General features: G+C 40.6%; 1 protein-coding gene across 3 annotated transcripts in view; it reads left to right on the forward strand.

Annotated features, from left to right (window-relative positions):
- LOC121955276 (kinesin-like protein KIF13B) overlaps positions 1-18651 on the forward strand; it is a 57313-nt gene extending 38662 nt beyond the window's left edge. Inside the window, exons 30-42 of one of the 3 annotated variants that reach the window (XM_042503146.1) lie at positions 115-241; positions 2159-2214; positions 2321-2439; positions 2595-2771; positions 4119-4211; positions 6912-7064; positions 7456-7533; positions 8622-8678; positions 10276-10369; positions 10685-10794; positions 14460-14525; positions 15189-16557; positions 17143-18651. In XM_042503146.1, the coding sequence (XP_042359080.1) occupies positions 115-241; positions 2159-2214; positions 2321-2439; positions 2595-2771; positions 4119-4211; positions 6912-7064; positions 7456-7533; positions 8622-8678; positions 10276-10369; positions 10685-10794; positions 14460-14525; positions 15189-16557; positions 17143-17393 (2750 nt within the window). In that variant the 3' untranslated portion in view covers positions 17394-18651. The remainder of the gene's footprint in view (positions 1-114; positions 242-2158; positions 2215-2320; positions 2440-2594; positions 2772-4118; positions 4212-6911; positions 7065-7455; positions 7534-8621; positions 8679-10275; positions 10370-10684; positions 10795-14459; positions 14526-15188; positions 16558-17142) is intronic. The other 2 variants (XM_042503147.1, XM_042503148.1) reach the window with 2 other exon arrangements.
- The last annotated feature ends 405 nt before the right edge of the window (positions 18652-19056 follow it).

Below are 19056 nucleotides of genomic sequence, written 5' to 3' on the forward strand. Positions count from 1 at the left end.
CGTGTCCGTGTGTGTGTGTGTGTGTGTGTGTGTGTGTGTGTGTGTGTGTGTGTGTGTGTGTGTGTGGTGTGTGTGTGTGTGTGTGTGTGTGTGCGTGCGAGCGCGTTCCTGTAGATAAGTCAGAGGACGATGTAGAGAGGGAGTCCCAGCTGCTGGAGTGTCGCCTGACGCTTACCGAAGAGCGCAACGCTGTCCTGGTGCCGTCAGCTGGCAGTGGCATCCCTGGAGCGCCTGTGGAGAGGTGTGTGTGTGTGTGTTGTGTGTGTGTGTGTGTGTGTGTGTGTGTGTGTGTGTGTGTGTGTGTGTGCGTGAAGGAAACATTTTTAGTCACAGTATACTTTTTATTGTGTTTATTTTAACATTTATTTTACAGTTTTACACATTGGAACTTCCCTTTAAAAAATCTCTGCAGTGGTGATTAAATACATTTAAACTGCAAAGATACTTGTACTTTATTTCTGCTTATGCTATTTGATATGTTTCTAATATACTTTTTACTCCACCACAGTAAAACATGTCAGCTAAAGTGACTTTCAAGGTAAAACTTTCATAAAGACTTCGAAGATAAGATGTATGGATCAGGATCAAAGTGCCAAAAAGAATATAAACAAAAAAAATAGTTCTCCACTTTGAATGCGGTCCGATATCATTAAAATGCAACTACACACAGTATATACGATAAAAAAAAATAAAATACATATATATATATATATATATATATATATATATACATATATATATATATGGTGCTCTGAGAGGGGGCCACCCCATGCAATCTACATTTAAGATACTTTAAAGAGGTTTTTCACACTTGTTTTTTGAGCTATAAACAGCGTGATCTGACTGTAGTGTGATGAAACTCATCAATGCTGGTGTGTAGTTCTAATATTTCTGACCTTTCTGAGGACAGGCCACCAAAAACGGGGACTATCCCTAAAAAAAACAGTGACTACTGGAGACCCTATTTAAAAGGATGTAAACGCCTTCTAATCAGCTTCTGCCCTTCGCATCCACATCAACTAAGTTGTTTTCCCATCTCAATTTTGTTAGCTGATCATAATCCAAATAATGAAATGCTACCTCATCATTAATATCTCTTTTATACCTTTGCTGAACTGAGTTTGGCAGCTTCATGAAGTCTTTCCTGAATTTGCTAATAATTAGCTGTCAACCATTAATTTGCGCAGTTATATTATTTAATTGTTGAATTTAAATATTTTATGATATGCTGATGATATTTTGTTAGGTGCTGAGAAAGCGATTAATTATGTATGTAGGTATGTTGAACATTTTAAGGTCATGGTGTTGTAAATGGCGTCTTGCTATTAACAGTGAAACAACACAAATTATACACTTCAGAAATAATCATGTGCAACAAAGCAGCCATGTTTTTCAGTTTGGATCGACACTTCTGAAGTATACTAACTCGTACCTTGGTTTTATTTGAAGTAAAAATATGAGTTTTTCAGAGGGAAGGAAGGCACCGGCAGAGTCAGCAGGGAGAGCATTAGGGTATGTCATGAATTAAGTGAAAGTGTGTCCTGACCTTGGTTTTTCAACATTCACCAAGCTTTATGAGGCAGTGATTGGTTCGGTTTTATTTTATGCTGCTGGAGTATGGGGTTTTAGAGATTCCCCAGAAAGTAATGCTGCTCAGAGTACGTAAGTACACTGCAAAGTGTGTTGTAGATGGGGACTCATGAAAGGCTGACCAAAATGATGTTTAAGTGGGATCGAGCACACAGTTACCCTTGGTCCAGAGACATTTCTGCAATATTTTCTTTTTCTGAGTTACAAAAACTTAAGGAGGGGACAGAGGTCCCTGTGTGCTCAGTTAAAATCTGGTACCTTGCCTCTGGCGATAGAAGTCGGTAGGTATAAAGGTATTCCTGAAGAGCAACATATGTGTGTTTTGTGTGATGTTGAAGCTGTTGAGGATGACTTTCATTTTTTGTTCAATCAGTCACTCAATTATGAGAGATTTAAAGTCTAACCTCTTCTTATGTGTTGAGCCCTGTTCAGAAATGTTTGGAGGTTAAAGAAAAGCTAGATTTTCTCATGTTGTATCTCAAACTACCACTGTGTCCCACCCATCTCATCAACAAATCCTTGAAGACAGCTTTTTAGTCACTGTGCTGACGCTGCTGTTTCTCTGCAGGGTTCCAGTCCCTGGAATGGAAACACACATTCCTGTCCTCTTCCTGGATCTCAGTGGTATGTTGTTGCACACCGTGTTTTGTGCTTGTATTTTGGCAGAATCCTCTGCTGTCTTAATAACAGTTGAGCCCTCTTTCCTTTTCTGTCTTTTTTGCTCGTGCAGCGGATGATTTCCAGTCCAGTCTCTCAGCCCCGCTGGCCGGGGGTCTGGACGCGCTGCTCGGCGGGGAGGACGACGATGACTTCTTTGACCTTCATATTGTTAAAAACTACGATCCAGAGGTAAGGTGATGATTGATATTCAGAGTGTGGATTTTGTAAGTTTACCTCTTTTATGTTCTCTCTCGTTTTCTTTTGCAAATTCCAAATGCTCCACTTAGATAACACATGGAGGGATTTTTTCTTTACATTTTTTCTTTGCTTTTTATGTGGTCCAGGTGAAGGTGGAGGCCTCCTGGGACTCCACAGTCCACGAGTGCCCCCAGCTTAGCCGCGTGACGTCAGCTGACCAGAGGGTCTACCTGACTGTTAGCACAGTGGTTCAGCTGAGCCACCCCGCACACATGCAGCTGGTACTTAGGAAACGCATTTGCGTCAATGTCACCGGGAGACAGGTAGGTGAACTAAGCACGACAGGTAGGAGTAAGCTGATACAGTGACATGTTTGCTTTCATTTCACTTCAGTTCAATTCTATTCTGTTAATTTCATAAAGCCAGATATCACAAATCTCAATTTGCCTCAGAGGGCTTTACACTAAGCGACATCCCTCTGTCCTGGACATTCACAGCGGCTGTGGAAAAAACTCTACCCAAAAAAACAAAATAACTTGATTTTTTCACAGCTTTACATGTCATGTGTTTAGTTTTGGTACCAACTTATAATAGTATTGATCAGAGTATCGATAAGTACCAATAAGCAGTACTGGTATCGGTATTGATAAAGTCCTAACGATACCATCCCTAGTAATAATAGTGAAAGTATGATGATAATAATAGCAGTAGTAGTCTGCATCAGGCAGGACCACGGCATTAGTGCAACCACGACCCACGATCCAGGTGCAGCCATGGTCTGAGAAACTTACAACACAAGGGAGCACAAACGCTCCGGAGAAGCAGCCAAGTTAGTGATGTGCAGTAATAAGACATGGATGTTTGCAAATGAAGAGAGAGAGAAAAGAAGAGAGGAGCTCAGTGTATCACAGGAAGTCCCCTGGCAGACTAGGCCTATGTCAGCCTAACTAGGGGCTGGTTCAAGGTGAGCCTGAGCCAGCCCTAATAATAAGCTTTACCAAAGATGAAAGTTTTAAGTCTACTCTTAAAAATGGAGTTGGTGTCTGCCTCCTGTACCGAAACTGGAAGATGGTTCCACAGAAAAGGAGCAAGATAGTTGAAGGCTCTGACTCCCATTCTACTTTTGGAGACCTAAGGAACCACAGGTAATCCTGCATTTTCAGAGTGCAGTGCTCTAGTAGGATAATAGGGAACTATTAGCTCTGAAAGATATGATGGAGCCTGGCCTGAGATTTGTAAGTGAGAAGTATTTGAAATTCAGTTCTGGATTAGACAGGGAGCCAGTGCAGAGAAGCTAATATGATCTCGTTTCTTGGTTTCCATTAATACACGTTCCGCAGCATTCGAGTATTATAGTCTTGTCAGACCAACCTGATGATAAGGAATTACAATTATCCAGGCTAGAGTTAGCAAATGAGTAGACTAATTTTCCTGCATCTTTTTAAGACAGGATATGCCTAATGTTTGCAATATTACACAGGTAAAAGTGCAGTCCTTGAAGTTTGTTTTGTATGAAAGAAAAAAGACAAATCTTGATTGAATATTACTCCCAGGATCCTTATGGTGGTGCTGGAGGCCAGGGCCATGTCATCTGGAGAAGTGATACCACATGTCCACTAATACAGAGACTTGTTCATTTTAGAAAATGTGGTTTTGTGTTTGTGTTGCAGGGTTTTGCTCAGAGCCTGCTGAAGAGGATGTCTCAGCGCAGCACCATCCCTGGCTGCGGAGTCACCTTTGAAATCGTTTCTAACATCCCAGGAGTAAGTACCAGACCACAAAGTTATCTGACAGCAAAAAATGAACCTACACTTGTGTAGCACTTTACAAGTCGTTCGACCACTCAAATCACTTTCACACTAGGAGTCACATTCACCCATTCACACACTGGTGGCAGAGGCAACCGTGCAGGGTGCCACCTGCTACTCAGTTTTAACGCGATATCTCAAGGACACCTTGAGGGAATCTCTTCAAATTTGGCACAAACATCCACTTGGACTCAATGATGATAAACTAACTCAATTTTGGTGGTCAAGGGTGACTGTGACTTGGGTCCATGTCATTATTGAAACAAGATATCTCAAAAACACTTTGAAGATTTTTTTGCCCAAACATCCTCTTGGATTCAAGGAGAAACTGATATGATTTAGATGTTCAAGGGTCCCAGTGACCTTGCATCCATCTAATTCACATAAACACAATATCTGAAGAACACCTTGACGGAGTTTCTTCAGATTTGGCAAAACATCCAGTTGGACTCAATGATGAACTAGATTTTAGTGGGCAAAAGTCACTGTGACCTCACATCAGTCTCATTCTCATCAACACAAAATCACCAATTTGCTCAAATGTGGCACAAATGTCCACTGAATTAATTAGATTTTGGAGAGTCAACTGTCAAGGTCACTCTGACCTGGTCCATCTGATTCTTGGAAACAAGATACCTCAAGAAGGGAATTGAGGGAATTGTTTCAAATGTAGCACAAATGTCCACCTGGACTCAAGAATGATCTGATTAGAATTTGATGCTAAAACATCAATGTGACCTCAGAAAACATGTTTTTGCGCTAACTCAAGAACTCGGAAATTAGGACAAAATTTCACAAATGTAAATGTAGCTGTAACTGCAACTTGACTGGTTTGCAGTAAATCTAGTTCTAGAAATTGACCACCACCTCCCAAAGCAGGATGTGTTAATTGTGCATCCACGGAACTGTAACATGCAAAGAGATGCAAAGGATCAGACAGAGTGGATGTTGCCACAGAAGTGCCTGTGGTACAACCCAACCACACTAGCATGTTTTATGAATGTAGGTGTTTTTACACTGCATTGTTGAATACTTAATGCTGATTGGCTACGTTCTATGGTCTGTGCTTTCTGAATAAGTCTGTGGCCTGTAATAAAACCTTTGTGCTGAACATCATCATTTTGTGAAGAATGTTAGTGATACTCAACCCCAGGACTCCGTGCCATTTTCTAATTCACAATAAAAATGAAATGAATGACAAAATAATGTGATTTACATGAAATTGAGTGCATAAAGCAGCATCAAAATAGAGCTTGTTTATCAAAAAAAAGTGCCAAATCCCCTGCACCTGCCAACAGACTTAGACTTAGACTTAGACGACTTTATTGATCCCCGGAGGGAAATTTAGTTGTCACAGCAGCTTGGCACGTAAGACATACAAAGAGACATACATAGAAAAATAAGAAGAATAATAGAAGATAGAAATAGACATAAATATATAAAAATAGAATAAATAGAATACTGAGGTAGTGCAAAACAATACTGAGGTAGTGCAAATGCAGTGGTAAGGTGCAATCTGATGATGGTAAGGATACACATGAGCATGGTAATGATGACAGCAGAATAAGGGGAATATGTAGAGGTGTACATATAATACTAATAATGGTAATAACATCAGTTTGAAGACATCGCACACATAATAGTAGTAGTAATAGTATTAATAATAGTAGTAATAATAGTGATAATAGTAGTATAATAATGTCCATAATATTAATATTAATAATAGTATCAGCATCATGACATTAGCACTTGACATTTTTATGTCTGATAACCGATGCTATGTATAATATATATAAAAATAATGATAGAATAATAATAATGATATATATATATATATATATATATATATATATATATATATATATATATATATATATATATATATATATATATATATATATATATATATGATGTATAATGTAATATTTATAATACAATGCAGGCGACGATCCGATGTTATATATTTGTACATATATATACATGATATGCATACACACATACTGCAGTCTGTACTGTTTGGATGTGGAGTGACGGAGTTTAGTCCAGTTCAGTGACAGTGACCACAGGTCTGACAGAGGTGGATGTGTTGAACAGTCTGATGGCAGCAGGCAGGAATGATTTCCTGTATCGCTCCCTCAGACAGCGGGGTTGGAGGAGTCTGTTTGCTGAAGCTACTCTTCAGCTTGTCCAGTGTCTTATGGAGGGGATGGGTGACATTGTCCGTTAGTGCCAGCAGTTTTGCCAGCATTCTGTCCTCAGCCACCTCCTCCAGGGAGACAAGCTTAGAGCCAACAACAGACTCTGCCTTCCTGATCAGTCCTACCTAAGCCCCTAATGTCCTAAAATCCTAGAAACATCCTATAATCCTAGAAACGTCCTAAAATCTAAGAAATGTCCTGATTTCATGAAAACATCCCAAAGTCCTAGAAATGGCCTAAATCTTACAAATGTCCTGAAATCATAGAAACAACGTCCTAAAATTCTAGAAACACGTATGGGGCTGGCCCCTGGCCTCTTGTCATTTTGCGAATGTGGCCCCCAAGCAAAGCAAGTGAACTATCCCTGCTGTAAATAAATGAAACCCCAGCAGGGTGATAAAGGAGCTGGTGTTAAGTTGTACTTTGCCCCTCACAACGTGTCTCCCTGCTCCCACAGGACATCCACGGTCCAGAGGACAGGGAGATGTTGGCCAGGCTGGCTGCAAGCGCCGAGGACGAACAGTCAGCTGACAGCGAGGCGGCCATAGAGAAATACCTGCGCAGCGTCCTGGCTGTGGAGAACATCCTCACTCTGGACAGACTCCGACAGGTCAGGAGGCATACTTCATCAACACCTGAGCTGTGATTCTGGTCTTTGTAGATTTGATGTGAAGCGCCAACATGAAATCACTTGGTATTCAGTATCTTTTTCTTCACTCAGAATTTCTGACCAGTCTCTCATTTAACAGCGTTCCTCTGACTGATATTCCTCTGAGGCATGAGCCCATTAAATCCTCATTGTCTTTTTCGCTCTATATGCAATTTTTAGAAAATGTCATCCCGAGCCAGAATTGGAATCCGCCAAAAACAGAAACAAATGCATCTAATTAATCCACATAAAACAAAGCTTTCAAACAGAACGATAGTGTTTCCATAAATGACACTTTAATGCTTACAAAATGTGTGTGTGTGTGTGTGTGTGTGTGTGTGTGTGTGTGTAGGAGGTGGCTGTGAGGGAACAGCTGGCCGTCAGAGGGAAAGCTACCAGGCGCTGCCTGAGCTCTCCAAACATTAACCGGGTAAGAGAGTTCATCTTTGACTTTTTTTTTCTATAATGACCTAAACATTCATCACTTTGTGGTGAAATGTAACATGTGTAATATAAGAACATTTACTCAAGTACTGTACTTTAGTGCAAATTTAAGGTACTTGTACTTCATGTCACTTAAAACCTATACTCCACCTTATTTCAGAAGGAAATATTGTACTTTTTACTTCATCACATTTATCTGAATCCTTCAGTTTCTTTACAGATTAAGATTTTTGCATAAAAAACTTAAAAGGGGTTTATAAAATACAATGTGTTATAAATTAAATGACCAAATTTATACAAGTACAGCTTCTGTGACTGTTTGATTAATCAGACAGAAAATTAATCACCAACTATTTTGATAAACATTTTTTTAATTATTTGAACTGATGTAGGTGTTTTTTAATTATCATTATTATTTATTTCTGTTTTTTTCTGTATGTGTCGGGGGGTTGCTATTGTTTTCTATTATTATTCTGTTCTATTATTATTTTCTATTATTTTTTCTTGGTGTTGTGTGGGTTTTTTTTTTCAATTTATCTAACAACTTTGAGATTTAGGGTGCTTCTTTACAATTTTGAGTTTTCAGGGTGCTTTGTTTGGATACTTTTAATACATTAAGTACTTTTTTCTGAATATACTCACTTACTTTGAAAAAAAATCTTCAATGCAGGACTTTTACTTGTAGCAGAGTATTTTTCCAGTGTGGTATTAGTACTTTTACTAAAGTAGTGGTCATAGCCCCTGGTTATGACCACATCAGGAAGTGGCTCAAGCTATAGATCCTGTCCCCATCCTCATCTAGGATCACCATCTTTAGTCATTTGTTTGTTTAATGGAACATTGCCAGGTTGTGTTGTTTTACGTCTTCTTACATCACTAACAGGAACTTAACTCTGCATTTTCTAACCACACTGAAGCGGTGTGTGCTCACAACTTTTTTACTCCTGCTAACCGCAAAACTGAATTATATTTGGCTTTTTATTTTCTGGGGTTCATGTTTTGTCCATTCATGTCTCCTTGGTATTAACCTGTCTCCCTTCCACCCTGGCTCTAACTCTCTAACCTGTTAACCAGCTGTCAGCCAGCAGTCTGGACCTCTACTCCTCCACTCATAGACTCAATGACTTCAAGGTGAGAAACATAAATCCTGTCTACTAATCCTCTCATCTCTAACCATTTATGTATCGCGTCTTTCAGCTCTATTATTCATATGAATTTTGGGTTTTTGTTGTTTTCTATTCATAATTTGTAAGATTGTCTCCATAATGTAGACAGAGTGGAGTCAGCCTCCATAAATGATGCACTAACTATTTTTTCAGCATTTTGTATAGATTGCAGCATCTCCGCAGATAAATATTAGGGCTGGGCCAGTGTGAACATTTTCAAACCGGTTTGATTTTGAGCCGTACACCGGACTGAACAAGTTTACTGGATTTTACCAGGTGTTCTACATGATTCAGCAGTCAGTCCTAAGTGGAAAATAATGACATCGCATCCCAGCAGAAAACGAGTGTCTAACTTTCACATAGTATCACATAACGCTGTAGCTCTCTAGCCACACTGAATTCATGAAATCTACACCTGTAAATCTACACTTCATATAAACAAACCACATAGCTATCAGCTGTGCGCTGGGGATCAGACCAGAGATGTGAACACTTAAAAGTTAGTTGAGTAGCCTACTATCAGAAGACACATGTTTTATATTGTAATATTATGTGAAAATTACACATAAGATCACAACCACCAAGTAACCTTAGCCAGGCTTGTGTTTAGTGATGCTCATTTGCCTTAGAGGAAACTTTCAGCTTCACAGCAATCTCCCTCCAGCAAGCTGACACAGTGTTTGAATTTTTGTAGTGAAATAAGGATGACTAAATAATTCATTTCAACCTCCTGAATCAGTCTCTCCTCGTCCACTGCGGTGCTTTCAAAGCGAGCACCAGATATACATAGAAATGCAGTCCAATGAAAGTTTAGCTCACAACAGCACCTTCAGTCAGTAAGGACAACTCTTTCGCTGGCTGCAAATCCAAAATATTGCCATATTGGTGCAGTTTTAGTCTTTTAACAAGAATAACTCTGTTCGTCTCATCAGCCCAAAAAGTAACCAAACATGATGCCAAAAACATAAGAAAACAGGCCAAAACAAAACAAAAACACTAGCTTTAGGGACATTTGGAGGCACTAACATATATGTACTGTATAAACTAACGAACGGATCAGAAATGATCAGAGTTGAGACAGGAAAACAAGAAGCTGTACAGCATCAACCCCCCACCTCCTCCTGTATGGCTCTTCATTTTTTTGTCATTTATATAATTATGAAGTCTTCACACACATCCATGCATACATGTACAGACACACATATATGCATGTACCCATACAAAGTGCACACAAGGAGACATGAACACGTATGACAACATACTGAAAGATTGGTAGGTCAGGAAGAGTTGCATTCCTGTGTTTGGTTAAATCCAAAGAGGGTAGAATGTTAATAAAGGGACCTAAAATTTTGAGCAGAGCCATTTTAAATTTTTTGCTTAATGTAGATACATATGATTCTTTTAATAGATTGCTAAAAGTAATGGACACATGGTTGAAATAAGTGCTTTATAGGACAGTGTTGATGCAGTTCTGGCTGCCCCCAATAGATGCTGCTAACAGTCACAGATTAGCAAGATGCTTCTTTAAGGTACATGTGTATCATCTTCTTGTGTGTGTGCAGGGCTGGGAGAGCCACCAGGACCTTTCTTTTGTGCCTCCCCCATCCAGACGCACACTGCCCAGCTCCATATCCCAGAACCTGAACCCAGAGACAGGTACGATTGATAAAACCTTTATCTCCTAATGGATTCCTTCTGTGGCTTTGAATTATCTCTCCCTTTTTTTGCTGCCTTTGATGTCATCAGCTCTGTTTTGTCTCTAGCCGGTGGAAAACTATATCTGTCCTTTTGCTCTGAATCTTAATTTGGCACTTGTTTTCTTCTTTGCCAATAAATCTCAGTTTCCCTCCTCCCTGCCTTAAAAAAAACTTAATTGTTCCTTGCTGTCCCTCTTCCTCCTGTCCTTGTTTTCTCCATCCCTGCTCCTGCAACCTCCTCTTCTTCTTCTCTTTCCTCCTTCAATGCATTCAGGCTTTGCTGCGTCTTATCTCTCTCCAGTGAAGGCCGTACCCAAGCTGCTGAAGTCACTGCTTCCTGGTGGGAAGGAAGATAGCAGAGAGCAGACAGCTGTCCATCAGCAGGTACACTCATTCAGCCCGCTCACAGCGCTCTGGATTTAAGCTTGTATTCCGCTTTCTGTCTTATCAGGGATTTAAAGTTTATGTGCATCACCGCAGCCTGAATCTAAATACCCCCCCCCCCCCCCCACCCCCCCACTCATCACCAGCTAGTCCCCTTTTCTTCTGTTGCCATGGAAACAGAGCTTATGTAGATGGAAACACAAATAATAAACAGATAAAAGTGTGATGATGCACCAGTGCTCAAGGTGAGCGGTTTTCAGAAGTTTGCAAAAAAAAAAAAAGCTGATATATTTCATCATAAACAAAGAATAAAGAGGTGTGCTTTTGTGTCACCTCATATCACATTGTGAAGGTTTTGAGGCAGAACTCTTCTGAAGTACACATTAATATATTCACCAAACCTCTTCGTGTTGCGTTCATCAGGGTGGTGTCTTATATACAGTCTATTCACCAGTTTTAGGGCTCAACCCAATTCAGAACTATGTCAGTCTAATCCAGGGTTCCTGCGGATCTTTAAAAAGTCTTAAAAGGCTTTAAATTTATTTATCTATAAATAAGGCCTTAACTGGTACTAAATGTCTTAGGTCAATCTTTCAAAAGACTTAAAAATGCTCAGACACTGGAAACAGTATATTGTCAATCCTTTTTTCTGACACTGTAGTTTGAAATCTCAAAATAATTGGTAATATCGATTTTTAAAACTGACCGAATTTAATGTCACACAGCAGATAGAGGAAACAGCAAAGCATCGACGTGCATTTACCACATCCAATGAAATATTGACAACCTTTTTTAAAGCAAACCAAATTGATACTTTTTTGATAACATAATAACATAATTTCGTGCGGAAGTCCAGAGTTTGTGTGTGTGTGTGTGTGTGTGTGTGTGTTTTCTACACCTTAACATGTGCCTCTTTTGCCTAAACCTGACCATCGTGACATAGGGACCATGCCTTGTCATCCTACCACACATGCTTTTGTTGACATCACCTTGCATATACTGGTTTGGATGTCCATCACCACGGTAACGACCAAGCCTCCTAGAAGCTACCCAGAAGAACAGATAAACTGCTTCAGTGAACTTCAAACCGAAATTCTTCAGGCTCTAATGTCAAGATGTTGGCTGAATCACAAGCAGGTATCCTGAGTACCTGGTTACCACTGAAATTATGAGCACACTGAGTACAAGTGTAGTTTGCGTCTTCGTTGTTGACTGACGTGCTGTATAATGTTTGTGATCAGAGCAGAAGCTCCACAAACAGCCCCTGCTGGGACAGGAGCACACTGGGTGTAGAGGAGGGTTAATTAGGAGCAGGTGAACCTTGTCGCCCTGACGCATCACTCCCGCCCCTCCGCCATCTCCACAGCCACTGATCTCCAATCATGTGCCATGGAGACCCGGGAATCTGCAGCTTTTCACTGCAGCTCACCACTACAGCATCTAATTCAGCTGATTAGCACATGGAGCTGCAGAGGGGAGCTAATCATGGAAATCATGTGCTCTGGTGTTCGGCTGGAATGGAGGCACGTCAGGCCTCTGTGGTGCATTGTTTGAAGCTATCACACTAATTAGTGCGTCACTCCCACCATGCCTGCCACAGATGTTTAAAATGGTCAACAAGAAATAAAAGGCTGGAACTTAGCAAATACTAACTAGGCTAGTTTGACTATATGTGTTGTGTTACCTGCGGCTCCAGACAGATTTTTTTTTTTTGTTTTGGGCCAGAAATGGCTCTTTTGATAGTAAAGGTTGCCGACCCCTGTCATAGGTCAATCTCACTGTGACCCTGCATCTGTCTTATTCTCATGAACACCATATCTCAAGAAGGTCTTAAGGGACTTTCCTCAGATTTAGCACAAATGTTCAATTGGACTGAATGATTTATTGATTGGATTTTGGTGGTCAAAGCTCAGGGTCACTGTGACTTTATATGTCAAATTCTTGTGAACGTGATCTCAAGAATACCTTGAGGACATTTTTTTTCTTTTCAAATTTGGCACAAATGTCCACTTGGAGTCCAGGATGAACTGATTAGCTTTTGGTGGTCATCGGTCAATATCACTGTGACCTTGCACCCATCTCATCCTCTTAAACACAACAACTCAAAAAAGCCTTGGCGGCTATCCTCAGATTTGACACAAACATAAACTTGGACTAATTAATTAATTCGATTTTGGAGGTGTATGGTCAAGGTCATTGCGACCTTACGTCCGTCTCATTCTAATAGACGTGATATCTCAAGAACAGATTGAAGGGATTTCTTCATATTTGGCACAAAAGTCCCCTTTGAGTCAAGGATCAGCTGATTTGAGTTTGGTTGTCAGATTTCCAATTTTAACAGAAATGTCTAATAGGAATGATGAAGTAATGACTTTTTACATCCCAAAGGTCCACTTCACAATGACAATATAATGTTCAAAAATACTTTTCTGGCCATTAATCAACGTCATATCTTAGGAACAGAAGGGGAGACATTTGGTCAGATGCTGAATAACTGGCACTAATTTTGGGTGTAATTCTAGTTTCTCTTTGAAATGAAAACATAGTGTGCATCTGTGTGCTCTCGTGCCACTGATGTGTAGTGTTGTCTTGCATTTTTTCTGTCCAGAGCCAGAGAGGGACAGGATAGATGTGTTTGACCTGCTCTCTGATCGTAGACATATTGTACACATAGGTTGTCGTTCTGCTCAGAGCAAAAGCATAGACACCAGAATGTAACCGCTTCATTTTCACCAGAGTCTGAAGAAGTGTTAATTCCCTCAGAGTGTGATGTCAGGAGTGCACGAGAGTCAGACAATCATCCTGATTAATATCCTGTGACTGTGTCTGTTAAGCACACTGTGAAACAATTGTCCTGATTTACTCAGCATCTTAAAACATCTCAAGGATAAGACCCTCTTGAAAAACTAGAGAAAATATAGAGAAGCCAATCACACTCAAAATTGAATCAGCTGACGGATCATATCGAGTGTCAAAGAGGGAATTAGAATGGTGAAAAGAGATAAATGATTCTGGGTGCAATTATAATTACGATGCAATTATGCTGATTGTTTTACTAGTTTATCCTGATTATCTGTCTGAGTGATCTGATGAACAAATATTTGGATTGCACTTTCTGCATCTCATGTCAACATCCTGGCTGTTGATCACCTCAATAAATGAAATATTTCTCTTTTCTAATATATTGATGTGCTAAACTGATTTTACGCAATAATATCGTGTCTGTGAGTCTTAATAAATAATGACAGATGGCCAACTGGCCTAGTTTGTTCTCCTGGTTTAGTATTCTGCGAGGCTGCCAGAGGAAGCAGTATGGCATGATGTTCAGCCTACAGTATCTGTCATCTCTCTACAATGCTAGATTAACTTTTTCCCCACAGGCTCCGTTTATGTCTCCCCGTCATGCCGAAGCCTGAGCTTCATAGTTCCCTCACAGCAGCTAATCACCGCTTCATGCCCACTGTATAATGAGCCGCTTTGGAAAACTACAAGCTTATATTAATATCTAATGTCCAGGTGGAACCACAGTGAAATGGCAACAACTTGCTTGTGATTACATCTTGAAATCTGCTTGACAAGCCCTAAGCGCTAATTTACAGATTGAAGATTGTTTTCTTTTAAAATGCCATTAACTGAACATCTCTTACATTCCCCTCCTGTTGCAGAGTTTGCCTCGCATCATGGTGCAGTCAGCCAGCGTTGAAGAAGGCATCAGCAAACAGCAGCAGCCGGTGAGTTCTGCAGCCACAGATGCTGCTAGGCAGGTGTCTGTATGTAGCAGGACTGCAAGGGACAAAAACTGGTTTTGAGATATGATGTGTCCTTCACTATCTTGCTGGGTGTGGCCATTGTGTGCATTGATCCTCTGAAACCTAAACAAATTGGAAATTAGAAAATTATCTGAGAATGATTTTAGAGGATTAAAAACAAATAAATACACTAAATATATGTTCACACAAAAAGGAGAATAAGGAATACATTTTTAAAAGAAAAAAAAACAAAATTAAAAATAGCAGGATCACTTCAGTTGTTCAAATCATTAATTTGATAGTGCTAGGGCATTAAAATAACTGAAGTATATATGACAGTGTTATTATTAGATATAAATATTTTACCCAACGGAATAATTGTTGTTTTTTTATGTGAGGATAGTTTTCATCCAAGACCCACAATTTCATTTTTAAAGGCGTAAATGAAAAAAAAATCAACCTGGGATATCAGTGCACAACTCTGCAACATGTAGGCAGGAGAAAAACAAATGCAACAGGTCTTCCTCATGACAGAATCTACACAATGAAGAATGTTCAGGGTCGGTTTTTGGGTAGGATTCATCACACAGTCTTTTGCTGCATTTTTAGGCTCAAATACCTTCATCGATATTGTTTCCCTCTTAGGTTCCCATTGACGAAATCATTCCTCCAGACCTCCAATCAGAGAGCCCCAGATCAGTGCCCCTCCCCCCGCCAATCATCCCAGACACAGAAGACTCCACCCCCAGCCCACTGAGCGAAGACTCCAGCGGATACATGTCAACCAGCATATCTACAGCAACACTGTCAGACGTCTACACCCTGAGCTGGGACCTGCCTCCATCATCCGGAAACAGAGCAGACGGCTTCGAGGTGGTGCCAGACGAAGAGGAGGAGGACAAAAAAGTGACACAATCTGATACTGCCCCTGAGCCTTTTGTTGTGGACCAATCAGAGCCTCGGGAGTCATTGTTGGTATTGGACGATAAGGCAGCTGAAGAGAGGACTGACTCACCGCAGTCCAACCCAGACCACACTCTATCAGATTCAAACCTGAGTCACCAAGAACCAAATCAGTCCCCATCAGTCCAGTTGGAGGAGCAAGAAGAGCCTGGTTCAGTCGCAGAATCAGACTTACTTTGCCAGAAAAGACACATGCAAGACTCAGCAACTGCACATATCGAATCAGAACCATCCGATAGTTCGGAGACGCTTACAGGTGTATTTTTAGTACAAGAGAATGAACCCAAACAGACAGAGTTTTCACAAACAGACCACTTAAAACCAGAATCCCATCTGACAGAAGAACTGGAGCTTACTGCCACAGACAAGACAGAAACTGAACTGTCACTCCACTGCCAAACACAACCTGCACAAGAAGGTCAAAGTCAGTCTGAGACAGTCATCCTACAGACACAGCAGCCAAAACAAGACCAAACAACCTTCGACAGTGCTCAAGATCCAGCTCCAAGTCTGGCCCCAGATGTGTCTGAAGTCTTGGCTCCACCTCCTGCTCCATCTGGAGATTTGGTTCCTCCAGCTTCATCCGGAGAGCAAGCCACTTCTGAGGCCTCAGACACAAGTGGGACCTCAATCCTGACTTCATCTTCAACCACAGATGAAGTCCAACAGGAAGCATCCCAAAAAACCCCCTCAGCCCCCACCCCATCTCTGTCCACTATTAGTTCCACTGGTGCAAACCCCTTCAAGATCCAGAGGGTGAAGTCTTCAGACCTCAAGTCCTTTCAGCCTATTGTGAGCGAGGAGGATAAGCCTGCACAGGTGGATCGGGCCAGCAGTCTCGGGAAAGGACTGAACCTCACTGTGCCCATGGAGAGCCTGGAAATTATCTCCGACTCCGAGGACGGAGACGCAACTGCAGTTCTGCCTGATTGGTTGAAGGAGGGGGAGTTTGTGACTGTGGGGAACAATAAGAGCGGCACCGTCCGTTATATCGGACCCACAGACTTTGCAGAGGGTACCTGGGTGGGAGTGGAACTGGAGGTACCAGCTGGTGAGTCGAGCAGTGCTCTGTACAATATTCTCAACTCGCTTTGCTTGAGGGCCACTTTTGCAAAATGACAGGAGGCCAGGGGCCAGTCACAGCAGGCCAATACATGTTTCGAGGATTTTAGGACATTTCTAAGAAGTAAGGATGTTTCTCAGATTTTAGTATTCACTTGGATTTTTAGGACATTTCTATGATTTTAGCATATTTCTATGATTTTAGCACATTTCTAGGAATTTAGGACATTTTCAGGGTTTTAGCACATTTCTGTTGGACTGTTGGACTTTTCTGTTATTTTAGGACATTCTAGGATTTTAGGATGTTTCTTGGAATTCAGAGCATACCAAGGATTTTAGCATATTTCTAGTATTTTAGGACATTTCCTGGATTTCAGAACTTTCCTTTTGGAACAAGGTCTATTCTGAAGCTGTTTTATGCACCTTATGCATACTGAAAGTACAAAAACAATTCCCAGTGTGAATCACTTCATTTTTCTTGTGTATTAGATAAGGGTTTGGGGCCACACATTCATTATACTAAGTTCTGTCACCACTCAAAATCTCATCCAAACTTTCCTTTGTGTTTCTCCAGGAAAGAACGACGGTTCAGTGGGTGGGAAGCACTACTTCCACTGTAACCCTGGTTACGGCTTGCTGGTGAGGCCAGACAGGGTGAGCCGGGGCGGCAACAAGCGCCGGCGCCAACAGCAGAAGCGTCGCAGTGCCAACCTGTCTGGATCCAGTCCCAACCTGGCAGCCCTTACCGCTCTTGCCAAAGGTGAAGGTGGTGGGGCATCAATGGGCCGCAGCAGAGGAGAGAACCGCAAGTCGTGGAACACTTGAGAGGCTCGGTATCGACTTATTTGTGGACACCTTTATGCAGCAGCTGGTTGATGTGATTAAAGGGTAAGCTTTCAAAAAGAGTGGCAATACAGTGTTGTGTTAGGGCAGATGGACTCCAGCCTCCACTGTACGTGATCCTTTACTGTAAGTTTGGGCGACACATGGTTGAGTTCACACTCGATTGTTTGGAGAGGGAACCCTCTCAACCCTCATCCATTAAAGAGTAACTAAATGCCCCCCGCTTTTGGTGCAAGTGCCTCCTCCCTGGAATGTGAAAAAAAGTCAAAAATGGGCAGGGCTTAGAGGAGAGCTAAGACATACCCAGTAACCCAGTCGTGCAACCTCTTGATCCACAGCACCTCCCTGCCCCGCAACTGCATCCTACTTAATGTAGTCAGTAATCAAACTACAAAGACAATATAATTTTAAACAGAAAATGTGAATTATTTTTGGTATATAAATCCAAATTACCCTTCCTCTGTAATTAATTTCAATTTTAAAATAGTAGATGTTGTAGTCTGTAATGGATTAATATCATAATCAAAGGACTGTCTCAAAATCAGCACATTTTCCTTTCAGTGTTCTGCCACTTGCAAGAGTGTATTTACTCGTAGAGTTAAATGTTAGTAGTATCTAAAGTTCGCTGTACAACACAGCGAGACTCCAAAGATCAAACACCTTCATGAGCTCAGATATCTGCTGTTCAGACTGTGTAATGCAGCTGCATGTTTCAATAGATGTCCAAGTATTGCAATTTTTTTTCCTGCAATGGTTTATTTTAAATTTTTGCCTTGAAATATTCTGACTATTATTCGACAGATGTGCCTTAGTGATGTTCCACTAAATTCTGTGCTGTTGAGAACCGGAGCTTATTAGAGCTCTTGAATGTGTGTTTCTACTGTTAAAAGGAAGAACTTGCACTCTTTTTTTTCAGACAAATTCTACTGAAAAATTTTCAACATTTATTAATCAACTTCAAGCATGTGTGTCAAGATTGATTGGAAGGAACTTCATTTTAAATAGAGATGATGTGTGGCACATTTTGGGGAACTTTTAAATTATACTGTGTGAATGGGAATCTTTGGGGATTTTGTTGGTTGGAGCACATGTACTGTAGTATTAATTTTTGTCAGGTAAATAAGATATTTTATACTATGCCTCAATGCATATTTATTTTAAGATGGAGACATGTATTGATAATGAGACGCAAAATCAACTTTTTATATTGTTAATAAATAAATAAATGTCATTCTGCTCATTTGATGTGTTATCAATCATTATGCTGTTAAGAGCCATAAAAGTGTTTTTTGCTGAACATTTTTATGTCAGTAAAGTCAACCTTTGATTTTTTTTGGATATGTATTTATTAGACATTTCAACGTACAAGGTAGATTTATTTGCCTTTTTTCCTGAACGTGGTTTAAGAAAAAATTAAATTTTATGTTGATGCTAAATCCTGCTCCATCTTTGGAGTTGAAGGAGGAGTTGAGGAGTCTGAGAGAAGCTGCTCTGTAGTCTGGTGGTTCTGCAGCAGATACTTAAGTATCTTTTTTCAGATGGCAGCAGTGTGAACAGACTGTGGCGGGGTGGCTGCTGTCTTTCAGTATCTTTTGAGCTCTGTGCAGACACCTCACTTCAATTTTTAGCCAAAAACATGTTTTGT

This window comes from Plectropomus leopardus, chromosome 16 (genome assembly GCF_008729295.1).
Source record: "Plectropomus leopardus isolate mb chromosome 16, YSFRI_Pleo_2.0, whole genome shotgun sequence".
NCBI classification, from domain to species: Eukaryota; Metazoa; Chordata; class Actinopteri; order Perciformes; family Serranidae; genus Plectropomus; species Plectropomus leopardus.